The following is a 13,564-nucleotide window of genomic DNA, read 5'->3' as shown; positions in this document are numbered from 1 at the left end:
TTACTCTCTTCTCTCTAGATGGACCTATTTCTTAATATCTAGCTATACAGGAGGGAGGGAGGGAGAAGTCCAATGGCTATCACCGGGAAATCTTCTCAGTCTGAATCTTTTTTTTTTTTTAAGTTTATTTATTTAGAGAGAGAGAATGGGGAAGGGGCAGAGAGAGAAAGAGAGAGAGAGAATCCCAAGCAGGCTCTGTACCATTAATGCAGAGCCCAACGCAGGGCCAGAACCCATGAACCGTGAGATTATGACCTGAGCTGATATCGAGAGTTGGATGCTCAACCGACTAAGCCATACAGGCACCCTTTAGTCTGAATATAATTGCAAGGTCGCACTGCTAGGCACCTGCAGGCACCTGGGACCTCTGACTCTGGCAAGAACTTATATTTTAACTTACAAGTAGGCTAGCATTCAGTACTTTCAAAAAACTTGTAACCTTTTATGATTGATGGAGGAAAAGAGGTTAAGAGAGTAGAAACTGTAGGAAAGATGACTCTGTGTTTTTTGAAAAATAGACTGTCTATTTATGTTTCAGAGAAGTTCATAAATGACTTAGGATTCTTCCTCTTCTCCCTAGCTCCAGCTTTCAAGGAAAACATACTTCTAAATTTAAGTCAAATGAATTAGATAGATAAGATTCTAATTCCTATCATCAACAACTCCAATTTGAGCAATTTTTTTTATTTTTATTTATTTATTATGTATGTATTTATTTATTTATTTATTGAGAGACAGAGTGTGAGCAGGGGAGGGGCAGAGATAGAGGGAGACACATAATCCAAAGCAGGCTCCAGGCTCCAAGCTGTCAGCACAAAGCCTGACTCGGGGCTTGAACCCACCAACCGTGAGATCATGACCTGAGCCAAAGTCAGATACTCAACTGACTGAGCCACCCTGGCACCCCTTCAATTCAAGCAATTATAAATGCATATCTCATCAAGTCAAAAATGCTCCTGATACGTGCCTAGTATGTGCTCAGATGGTACCAAATGCTATAGAGTGGAAGTAGAATGATTTATAATCCTTTCTCTCAGAAAGGTGAACATGTCATGAATATTTAAACAAAATTAAGAAAATAGGAGAGCCAGATAACAGGGACGGCTGCCATACATTTCTGAAGTCTCATACATGTGATTGTGGCCACACTGTGCTCTGAATTCTCTTAAAACACATAAAACCAATGTTTTGTATTTCTTTGGAATGGTCCAATTAATTAAATTACATGTAGGTTCTTTCAAATTGGAAAATCATTCTAGGAGGAAGGACTAATTGACAATACCTCTTAACATCATAATAGAGACCTTACCTAAAATTTAAAATTTTTTAAATCTAAAATTTTAGGATATTGCTTAACTATATACACTGCTATGTAAAATGTTTGAAAGATGTCTTCAGGGATGTCTGGGTGGCTCAGTCAGTTAAGCGCCTGACTCTTGGTTTTGGCTCAGGTCCTGATCTCACGGTTCATGAGTTTGAGCCCCATATTGGCCTCTGTGCTAAGAGCACAGAGCCTGCTTGGGATTCTCTCTCTCCCTCTCTCTCTGCCTCTCCCCTGCTCGCTGTCTCTCCTTCTCAAAATAAATAATTTTTTAAAGATATCTTTATTTATGCTTAGGAAAGAGAAATTCAAAGATGAAAATAGACCAAAGGATAAGTCTCCTGCATTAAAAACTTCAGTGATTCCTCCTCACCATTTTTACTGTACTACAGGCACTTTTGCCTTCATGGTCCAATTCCTCCACTAAAAAATACTGAAAATTATATTTTATGATGATATTTCTATAAAGACAAACACTATTGTATTAAAATATTTTCTTTGACTTAAAAGTTCATTTTCTTTGGATCTTGAAAGAACTTAGAGGAGCTCCTAGGTGGCTCAGTCGGTTAAGCATCAGACTTTGCTTAGGTCATGATCTCAAGTTTGTGAGTTTGAGCCCCACATTGGGGCTGTCAGCACAGAGCCTGCTTGGTATTCTCCCCCTCTTCATCTCTGCCCCTCCCCTGCTGAAGCTTTCTCTCTCAAAAATAAACAAATAAATCTTAAAAAAAAAACTTAGAATATTTTCATGGGTGCCTAAATATGTCGTAGGTCCTAGAATGAGGAAATGCAGCACAAAGTGAGGCTTCCAAAATGTTATCAGCCTGGGATTTGGCGCTGACGGAGACATCTGTTGGCACCAAAAAACACCAGGAAGGATGGCCTCTGCCATGAAATCCTCAAACCACTTGAAAATAAACGGAAATGCTAACTTGGACTATGTAAGGATCAGAAGAAACCCACTTCCACTTTGCTACAAACCCCAATAAAAAAAGCTGTAGGGAGGGGAAGAGAGCACTGTTGTTTGACGGGCACAGAGTTTTAGTTTGGGAAGATAAAGTTTGAAGATGGGTGATGGTAATGGTTGCACAACAGTGGATATACTTTAAAAAAAAAACTTTTTTAATGTTTATTTTTGAGAAAGAGAGAGACAGAGTGCGAGCAGGGGAGGGGCAGAGAGAGAGGGAGACACAGAATCCGAAGCAGGCTCCAGGCTCTGAGCTGTCAGCACAGAGCCCGATGTGGGGCTTGAACTCACAAACTGTGAGATCATGACATGAGCTGAAGTCAGACACTTAACCGACTGAGCCAGCCAGGTGCCCTAACAGTAGATGTACTTAATGGCACTGAGTTACACACTTAAAATGGTTAAATGGTAAGTTTTATGTTTGGTATATTTTACCACAATTAAAAAAAAAAAACTGCATCGTGTGATTTCAGCAATGAAAATAATATATATAGAAGGAGATAACGGGTCATTACTATGTACTGAGATGGATGGTAGACTCTTTTCTGATTTTATGAGTTTTCCATAATAAGCAAATGACATTTTAATTTATACAAGGTAGTTTTGTGTATATGTTTCTATTTTTTTAAGACTAGGTGAAGAAACCAAAATTTAGTGAAGGGACACATAGCTATCCATTCATTAATCAATAAATATACATGGCAGGCCCACTCTGCCAGGCATTATGCTAGTTTCTGGGGATACAATAGCAAATAAAACAGAGATTGCTCTCATATAATTTACAATCTTGCATATACATATACATACATACATATATATGTACATATATATACATACATACATATACATATATATGTATACATATATACATATACATACATACATACGTATATACATATATATATATGTATATATATACGTATATATATATAAGCAAGTAAGTAGGCAATTCCAAAACAGTGTTATGAGAACATACAAAGGGGACCCAGACTTTGGGCTGGGGATCATGTGTGGTTAGGGGTTTTCGGGAGAAGTAGTTTCAGTGTTAGACATTCAAAAGGAATAAATCTAATCCAGATCAAAGATAGATGGGATTGAAGCAAGTGTTCCAGGTGTAGGGAAATGTCCATAAAGACCAGAGGTAGAAGAGAATATGGCACCGCTGAAGAGCTAATGGGTGTAGTTACAGCCTACAGATTGAGAGCAGGGAGAAGACAGACTGGAGAAGCAGATAGGGCTGTACCACGTAGGGACTATGAGCCCCCATGTCCTGGAATCCAATTTTCTGTGAGGGCAATACAGAGCTATGGAAGGATTTAAAGCAGTGGAATGGCCTCACTAGCCTTCCATTTTAGAAAAGAATCTCAGGCTGTAGTGTAAATAACTGAAGAGAAGGACCAACACTGTGGTCACATTTATATAAACTGAAAGTGATGGGCTGAGGTAAGAGAACAGCAGTGGGGATGGAGAGAGGTGGATACATTCAGGACACCTGTGGAGGTAGAACTAGATTCGGTGTTTAATTGGATATTGCAGAAGAGTCAAGGATTACCCCTGGGAAGCATGTTGGAAAATGGTAATATTTGCTGAGATGAAGAACAGGTGATAGACTGGAGATGGCCATGAGGGCGGGGAAGGCACGCAGTTTTGTAGAATTTGAGATGCTAAAGGAAAACCAAAAAAAAACATACTTCCATCTGGCCCTTGGTCATGTGTAACAGGAGCTCAGGGACACATCTAGGCGAGGTGCAGGATGTACAGTCCTCGATCTAAATGTCGGTGACTAGTAACCCCCAGCCCACAGGTGCAGAGACACAGCCCTAAAACTGATACAAGGTACTTCCTCAGAGTCTCTTGAGACTGGTTCTTTTCCCCTGCCTTTGGCCAGGCACTGATTTCAGTCCTCGGCATTTTGATTGCATTGGATGACAGAGGAAGCTCATTTAGATTTGTTATGTAGCTGGTATTCGCAAGCAATACCAGACACTGGTGCTCTCTGGGAAATGGAGGGAAAACCAGCACAATGTAGAAGGAGCTATGGTACCTCAAGATACATATCTGTGCACAGCCCGTGTCAGATGCCTGAGTCCCAGAGCCTGCTTCCCAGAGATAGTGACTATACCACCTCGGGTCACTCTCGGTCACATTGCCCTGCATGTTCTTCAAAGGATTCACCACTTTCTGAAATTAACTTACTTATTTGCTTGGTTTACTACCTGTCTCCCCTCCACCCCTGTAAGCTCTTATCTGTCTGACTCATCAGAATCTCCTTAGCACTACATAAGTGCAAGGCACACAGCTGACGCTTAATAAATATTTGTTAAGTGAATGAATAAGCGAGTGCTCCCTGGTGAAAGGGCAAGTAGAGCCAGACAAAGACTGTTTTCTGAGCACAATAGAAACTCAGTGCTATAGCTCCTGCCAAGTAAAGGAAGTCACGTGTTGCAAAGTGTTGGTATTAAAGACCTTTTTCACTATCTCCTTTGCAGGGGAACATTTCCTTATTTTGAGAATACAAGACTGATGTCCTCTGACAAAAACCAGACTTTAAACAGCTGCAAAACGAGTCCTAAAAACAAAATTGATCAGAGATACACTGTTTCTATCACAGACAGAAAAAAGAAAAGGGGTCGGGGCCTCTACCACCACCACAGCGGTATGGAAATAACAAAAGGACACATAAAAGCAGCCGCAGATATTCTATTTACAGAGCAGTTTGTTAACAGAAAGAAAAGACTACAGGTATTTTTATCTTACCTTACGTGTAAAAATAAACTGCTTGTCTCTGACACAAAAGCAGAGATGCGCTGGAGCCAGCTTGTACTGGCTCATACCAGCTGTGAGAGCCAGTTGTTATATTTTAATTTTTTTTTAATGTTTTTTATTTATTTTTGAGACAGAGAGAGACAGAGTATGAACAGGGGAGGGGCAGACAGAGAGGGAGACACAGAATCGGAAGCAGGCTCCAGGCTCTGAGCCATCAGCCCAGAGCCCGACGTGGGGCTCGAACTCACGGACCGCGAGATCGTGACCTGAGCCGAAGTCGGATGCTTAGCCGACTGAGCCACCCAGGCGCCCCGCCAGTTGTTATATTTTGAGAACAAGCTGTTAAACTCTTGGCAGTTTGAAACCAGCCATGGTGGGAGTATATATACCACAGAAATCAGAAAAAAAGAAAAAGAAAAACAAAAACACAAAACACCGTAAATCAGTTTCCTCTCGTCCCCAAGAGCCAATTGCTAAACACTTCCCAGCATACCACTGCATGAATTCGAGCCCTGAAAGTGGGTGAGACCACTCAGGAGATTCCGTGATGTGAAAAGAAGGCCTAAGCCAGAGGCCTGAGGAACATCCAACATTTGAGACAAACTAGAGAAAGAGACGAAGTGTTAAAGAGGCACGGGAAACCCCCAGAAATGGAGGCAACATAAGAGTTTCAATCGTCAACCTTGCCAAATGCTTCCAAGAGCCTCCATTACTTTGCTTGGGCTGTGGTAACAAAGTACCACAAACCAGTGGCTTACACAGGGAAATTTACTTTCTTTAAAAAAAAATTTTTTTTTAACGTTTATTCATTTTTGAGGGACTGAGAGAGACCGAGCACAAGCCAGGTAGGGGCACACAGAGAGGGAGACACAGAATCTGAAGCAGGCTCCAGACTCTGAGCTGTCAGCACAGAGCCTGACGAGGGGCTCAAACTCGTGCACTGTGAGATCATGACCTGAGCCAAAATCAGACACCTAACCGACTGAGCCATCCAGGCGCCCCATAAATTTACTTTCTTTTAGATGTGGAGGCTAGAAATCTGAAATCAAGGTGTTGGCGAGGCCACGCATCCTCTAAAGTTACCAGGGAAGGATCCGTTCCAGGTTCTCTCCCAGCTTCTGATTTCCCTGTGGCAGCGTTTACTCCAGTCTTCACACAGTGCTCTCTCTGTGTGCATATTGGTCTCCAGATTTCCTCTACTTGCAAGGACATCAGTCATAATGGATTAGGGCTCCTTCCATTCTGGTACGACTAGTTCTTAACCAATTATATCCTCAGTGGCACTATTTCCAAATAAGGTCTCATGCTGAGATACGGGGTTAAGACTTCAATGTATGAATTGTGGGGGACACCGGGAAATTAAACCCATGACTGAGACCAAATAAGATACAGACTGAAAGGCGTTTATTGGATTTTGCAACAAAAGGCCATTGTGATACTGGAGACATTGATTTTATGACACCACGATAGGGACATCGTGAAGGTGGACCAAGGAAGGAGTGGGCAGGCAGTAAGGAAGGCCACAAAGGGGAAGAGAGAAAGAGGGCAGTTCCTGCAGAGGCATACATACAGGGTGGCGTTTGAGACAGGAAAGACTTGAGATTTTTCTACGCTGTGGGGAAGGACTCAGTCAAAAGGGAGAGATTAAATACGGGGGAGAAGAGAAGAGATGACTGATAGAGCAAAGGCCTTGGGGAGGCTACAGGGCACACAGCAGAGCTAGAAGCGCTGGTGTGAGGAGAGAGAAAGGAAGAAAGCTAGATGCGGCCATGGTATGTATGCAGATTTGGTGGCAAGAAGAAAAGGAAGTTCTTGTCCAGTGACTTCATTTTCTTTGGGAAACAGAAAGGTGGTCATACATGGGTTAAAAGTGATGAGGTGGAAATGGGATCAGAGTTGTAAGGACGTGGAGAATGAGAGAGGCAGAGAAATGAAGAATTAAGGGGTAGCCCTAGGGCCAACTAAGTCTGGAGGCCACGAATTTATAGGGCAACCCATGTGGCTGGAACATTCCCCTCTGCCCCAAGAGCTAAGAGCCCAGCTATTTAGGGAGGCACACTAAGACAGGAGGCAAAGGCAAATACAAAAAAGTGGCTTATTAATAGGCACTATAATTCATAATCAGGCAATATTTTTCCTCCCCAGACTTCATGGTAACCTTCCCCTGAAAAGGGAAACTGTAGCTAGGTTCGGAGCTATAGGTTTGGGTTTGGCAGGAAGAACCATGGAGCAGCAGTTTGGGGGTGTTATCACAAGAATGATTCATGTGGCAAACCAAGAAGCCCAAATGAGATGTGGAAGAAGTAGAGACAGGAAAAGGCTGTCCAGTGGAGGTTAAGTAACAAATAGTTGTGGTGGATCCACAGAGTGAAAATGTAAGAGGGTAAAGAGTGTGGTCCACGAATGGGAGATTTTCATTTACGACTTCAGATGTTAAAAGGTTCTTAATGATGAAAAGAGGCATGGCCGTGGCATGAAGTGGTTGAAATGGGGTGAAGCGGTGTGTGCTAGCAAGCTGGCTCCCTAAAAGCAAGTGCCCTGTTTTTTAGCACTTGCCAATTTCCGTGGTGTAAATACCCACCAGGGCTGATTCAAGATGGCAGCATTGATGCCAGTGAATGTGGAATTGGGAAGAGCTGCACACATTTCATAAGATAGTACAAGCTGGTTCCAATATAACAGTGAGTGACGAGTATTATGAAGCATGGGTGTGAAGAGATTGAGAGACAGTTTATTCAAGTGCACTTGAAGTCATCTAGGATGATGGTGGAACGTGGGAGGGGAGAGAAAACTATGAAACCAATGCCAATCTTTCATCGATAAGGAGAATGAGTCAGAATAAAGCACAGCGCAGTGATAAGGAGCATAGGATGAGAGCCAGACATAGAGGAGTGTACCTCACACTGGAGTCATGACCGTCATCTCTAGCATGCACTAGGTTTGTGCAAACTCAGTGTTTTGGACACTTGGCATAAAATATTTTACTCGATCCCGAAACAAACCAGAGAGGTAGGTATCATTATTATCCTCTTTTTACAGACAAGGAATCTGAACAAAAGGAGGCTATTGCCCAAGGTAACAATCCAGTAGGGATTTGAACTACATTCAAAATGGTGGGCAATCACCTAGAAGGTGCATTGGTGAATGGGAAAAGGGCTGCAATATTGGAGAATGCATAGTTTCTACCCCAAAGGGCTACCTCAGGGAAGTAGGCACGTCTCTTTCTCCACTTGGGTCTTTAGAGAAGAGCCAAGTTTTAGCTAGGGTGGGAATAGTCTGTGAGGAGGATAAAGCAGGGGTACTATGCAAAGGGCTCCAGAGAGCACAATGAAAGGTTTGGGAGAGAAGGGAACAATGAGCACTTAATCAGGGAGAGAGTGCTTCTTGGGGGTCAGGAAATGTGAGTCTATGGCTTGTAACTGTTCTCAGTTCTGTTTCTCTGGCTGTGGTTCATTCTCTCAGCAATAGGCACGCAGAGGGCCTGAGGTTATTTCCAACATCAGTTTTCAAAACATGCACCTGACGTTGATTATAAGTGACTTTCCAAATAAGAAAAGCAATTTTGTCCATGAAGATGCAGGAATCTGATTACTGAAAGTCATTATTAATAACTATTCATCAGACTGGCAAAAAGGAATGAACTTTGCTGGAAAAAAATAAGCAAACCTTTATGAAAAGCAAGCACAACTGCATTATTACTGCTGTCGACATTTAGCACCACCTTTCCCGCTCTGTAGTCCCTACGAACTCTAGCACTGACTCGCACTCTCCTTTTTTACCTCGTGTTAGAGGACTGTGCTTGTGTCTGTATCTTGTTTGCAGTGTGGGCTTCATTGCCAAGATGGTAACCACTAGCCAATGTGGCTAGGATTTGAAATGTGGCTAGTCTGAATTGAGATGTGCTAAGAGCATAAAATAGACCCCAGATTTTGAAGACCTGATGTGAAAAGGAGTGTAAGAGATCTCATTAATATTTTTATATTGATGACATGTTGAAATGATAATACTTTGGATATTTTGTGTTACATAAAATATATTATTAAAATTAACTTCACCTGTTTCTTTTTGAAATATGACTTACCAAAAAAAATTTTTCTTTTATTTTTCTTTAATGTTTTTATTTATTTTTGAGAGAGAGAGACAGAGAGCAAGCAGGGGAGGGGCAGAGAGAGAGGGAGACACAGAATCCAAAGCAGGCTCCAGGCTCTGAGCTATCAGCACAGAGCCTGACGCTCAAACTCACAAACTGTGAGATCATGACCTGGGCCAAAGTTGTATGCTTAACCGACTGAGCCACCCAGGCATCCCACCAAAAAGTTTTAAATTGCACACGTAGTTTGCATATGAGGCTCACGTTCTATCTGTTGAGCAGTGCTGGTCTCAACACTCCCTTCTTTGAGGGTCAGTGCCTGTTCAGAGCTCTGCACATCAGCTTAGGAAGTTTTTGATCAGGTTGTTGATTACCTCTGGGAAGAAGGCAAACTGAAAAGATGTTCCTTTCCAATTCTAGATTGTTCTATCATTGGCACTTAAGTTCTGTGCACTCTACGTTCTCTAACTGCAAATGTGGAAAAACAAAACAAAACACATCTGTTTGCTGTGATGGGAAACCAGACCACGCCATCTGATTAAATTTGCTTAGGATTCTGTTGAAGCACCTCAGAGGTTTGGGCCCTGATTCTCCTACTCTCGGGTCAGTGCTTCTTTTCATTATATCAGTCTCCTCAATTTGTTTCTGGACAATCTTTTTCCTCTATACCCTACCTTACTGCTTTAAGAAATATAAACTGCTTACTTTGTTTTTGTATACTCTTGTCCCTGCAATTAGTATCTAGGTCCAGACTCTGCTCCTTCATGAATAGCTGGCTGACTAGGGGCCAGTTACAGAGTTTCCCTAAACCTCAATGTTTTCTTTTCTTTTTTTTAAATTTTCAATGTTTATTTATTATTGAGAGACAGAGCATGAGCAGGGGAGGGGCAGAGAGAGAGGGAGACACAGAATCCGAAGCAGGCTCCAGGCTCTAAGCTGTCACCACAGAGCCCGATGCGGGGCTCGCACCCACGAACCGTGAGATCATGACCTGAGCCGAAGTCAGACGCTTATGCAACCGAGCCACCCCAGCGCCCCTCTTCATTTTTTAAAATGGAGATGATAATATCACTGACCTCATAGTTTTGTAGGAAGGAATAAATGCATTAACACCTAGGAAATGCTACAAACGGGGCCTGGCATATGACAAAGGCTCAATTATTTTAATTACCCTCTCCTTATTACTTGAGCTTTGCTCTGCTCAGCCGTTGCCATCTTTGCCTGAGCGGCTTCCCCTTTGAGGAATGGTACCAGAACAACACCCATCTCACAGCTATTAAGCTTAGTGTTGCCTTCTGAGATGGCCAGGTCACTTTGGGCACTGTGCTAACCACCCTGGCGAGAGGGACTCTCAGACCCTCATTCAGAAGCTAGGTCTTAGCTGAGAGCGAGAGGGAGGGAGCTCCTGCTTATCTGAGCCTCAGTCTTTTCAGATCTCGGCTGGGAATAGTATGGAAGGGCTTGCAGATGCCCCTGAGGAACAGGCATGGATGACAGCCGCTGCCAAGGGAGTGGACTGGCGTGGTCAGGAGCCCGTATGAGCAGGACTACACGGAGTTTTATCTACTGCACAATATAGTCTTTTGGTTTTCATTACCCTCCAGCCTTCAACCAAAAGGTGGGGCCAGCGGGGAAGAAAGAGTGCTATGGAAGACAAGAGACAAAGGTATCACCCTAGCTGAACTGCAGACCGGAAGTTCTGTGTGTGTTGGGGGTGGGGAGGATGAGGATGGCGCTAGCCCATGTGTTAGCTTGACTGCAGGGCGATCAGGCCTGGACCCTAAAAGTCATGCTGTAGGTTTTTTCCTTTGGATGTTTTTCTCCCGGAAGAATCCCCAGATGCCCTTCCTTGGGGAGGGGTGGGCACAGGCTAGCTGCAGCAGCAGAACAGGACTTGAGTTCTCCCGTTTCAGGAAAGTGGTTTAGTCAGTGCCTCTGTTTTTAGCAAGGCACCTCCACACCCTCTCTTTTCCTATCATCACCCCCCCCCACCACCTCCCAAGCTAGCCTGAGGTGCTCACACAAGGGGCCCTGTAGTTCAGCATTTCTGCAGAGTAATCTGTCTCCAACCACCTGCTGTGTGGTATTCAGCTTCCTATTCCCAAGGGGAAGGGCAAAACATGGGGGTTCCTTTCCACCAGGAAATTCTCCCTCTGCTACCACAGGGAAAGATGGAGGTTAACTCTGATGGAAAGAAACACACAGAGAACTGGTGAGTGGTTAGCAATACTCCTCATTTTCCAAGAAGAAGCAATGACCTTAAATTTTGAACACTCTGTGTCAAACACTGTGCTAAGTACTTCTATACTGTCTCATGAAGTCCTCAGAACAATCCCACCAAAAGGCTTTAGAAGTTCTATTCTACAGGTGAAGGAATTGAGGCTTGGAGTTGCCAAGCAACCTGTAACAAGCAAGCCACCCAACTCTGGCAGAGATGGGAATCAAGTTAGTGTGGTCAGACTGCCAATCTCTTAACCATTAGGCTACCTGCTTTTATGGGCAGAACAAATGACTGAAATTAGCAATGGCAGTTCAGCTGACAGAGTGGGCGCAGAAAGGACAGGGTGTGGGTGTTTGGCAATGATGAGATTCCCAGCTGTGTGTGTTGGTTGAGGTGTGGCCATCTCTGGAGGCTCTCATGATCTAGATGAGTGGCCTAGATGACCTGGGACTGTCCCTGAAGCTCCCTGTCCTGGGATCAGCCTGCATTTAGGAGGCGGGGGCCAGTGAACATGCACCAGTTTGTCTCTTTCAGGGGAGAAAAAATTACAGCTGATTTTCCAGTCTCGTGTTGGAAACATATCTTTTTATTAAGGCTCTGTAAGTCACTGCAATAGTCTCCTAGGTCTCCTTTACTTGATATTTAGATTTTTTTTTAAGTTTATTTCTTTATTTTGAGAGAGACAGAGGCAGTGAAAGTCGGGGAGGGACAGAGAGAGTGGGAGAGAGAGAGAATCCCAAGCAGGCTCTGCACTGTCAGCACAGAGCCCCATAAGGGGCTTGAACTCATGAAACCGTGAGATCATGACCTGAGCCCAAACCAAGAGTCGGAGGCTTAACCAACTGAGCCACGCAGGTGCCTCTAATACTTAGATTTTTTAAAAAAATATAGTGTAGGGGCGCCTGGGTGGCGCAGTCGGTTAAGCGTCCGACTTCAGCCAGGTCACGATCTCGCGGTCCGTGAGTTCGAGCCCCGCGTCAGGCTCTGGGTTGATGGCTCGGAGCCTGGAGCCTGTTTCCGATTCTGTGTCTCCCTCTCTCTCTGCCCCTCCCCCGTTCATGCTCTGTCTCTCTCTGTCCCAAAAATAAAAAAATAAAAAAAAAAAAATATATAGTGTAATCCTGGAAATCTCTGTACCTTGTGCTCAACTTTGCTGTGAACCTAAAACTGCTCTTTGAAAGTTTATTTTAAAATATATAAAATTATATTTTACACACACACACACACAGCACACACACTTACTCTTCTTTGAGACTTTTAACATCTGCCTTCTTTTCTTTTTCTTTTTTTCCTTTTAACCTTCCTAACAGAGTTTAAGCGAAGGACGCCTGGTCCACAATCTTACCTGTCCTACACTGTGCTGCAAATTCAAGGGCTCACAGGCTCCAGGTACACTTGCCCGAGTCCCCTCCTCCAGAAGTGTTTCTGGGGCAGGTGGCAAGTTTCTTTTCCAAATTTCCCCGTAATACCTGGCCCTCAGTTGGCGCTCAGGCAGCACTCGCTGAATGAATGCAGGCGGGAACGAGTGGTTTGGGGGCGGCTGTCACAGGAGAGGGAGGGAGGAAAGGCGGGATGGAAGGAGAGAGGCAGAGACAGAGAGATAAAGGTTCCCGGGCGTGGCTATCAGGAAGACAGGACCCAGGGACAGGCAGAGGCCGGCGCTTACCCCAGGAAGGTGAGGAACCGCGGGTCCGTGGCCAGGTTGGCGTCGATGGTGAAGGACAGGAAGGCGGGACTCACCAGGTGCACCGGCCGCTCGGTGGAGAAGTCCAGCTCCGCGGCGTCGTCCGCCTGCGCGAGTCCCGCCGGGGCGCGCGGGGAGAAGGGGCCGAGCGGCCCCAGGAGCAGCAGCAGCTGCGGCAGCGGCGGCCCCGGCTTCCAGCGCAGCGGCATCTCGGGCTCACCTGGCCGGCCCACCCGCGGAGCACCTCGCAGCGGGAGCCGGGACCTGGCGCACTTCCTCCCGCCGCCCCACAGCGCCCTTTTCTCCCTCGCGCCTCACCCCTCCCACCGCGCCCTGCAACCCTCCCACTCCAGCCCTGCATCCCTCCCCCGGCTCCCTGTTCTCGCCGCCCCGCCTCCCCCGCTCACTCCCACTTCGTAGCACGCTTTCCCCTCGGGGCCGGTCACGCCCACTTTCGAAATCACCCACCCGCGCTCGGAGGGTGCGGACGTGGCCGGATCCGTGAGTCCAGGAGG

General features: G+C 45.0%; 1 protein-coding gene across 3 annotated transcripts in view; it reads right to left on the bottom strand.

Annotated features, from left to right (window-relative positions):
- HPSE (heparanase) overlaps positions 1–13,361 on the bottom strand; it is a 38,733-nt gene extending 25,372 nt beyond the window's left edge. For all 3 annotated transcript variants that reach the window (XM_042936025.1, XM_042936027.1, XM_042936028.1), the window contains exon 1: positions 13,032–13,361. In XM_042936025.1, the coding sequence (XP_042791959.1) occupies positions 13,032–13,258 (227 nt within the window). In that variant the 5' untranslated portion in view covers positions 13,259–13,361. The remainder of the gene's footprint in view (positions 1–13,031) is intronic.
- Positions 13,362–13,564: the final 203 nt, after the last annotated feature.

This window comes from Panthera leo, chromosome B1 (genome assembly GCF_018350215.1).
Source record: "Panthera leo isolate Ple1 chromosome B1, P.leo_Ple1_pat1.1, whole genome shotgun sequence".
NCBI classification, from domain to species: domain Eukaryota; kingdom Metazoa; phylum Chordata; class Mammalia; order Carnivora; family Felidae; genus Panthera; species Panthera leo.
This window is presented reverse-complemented; position numbering and strand designations above follow the sequence as displayed.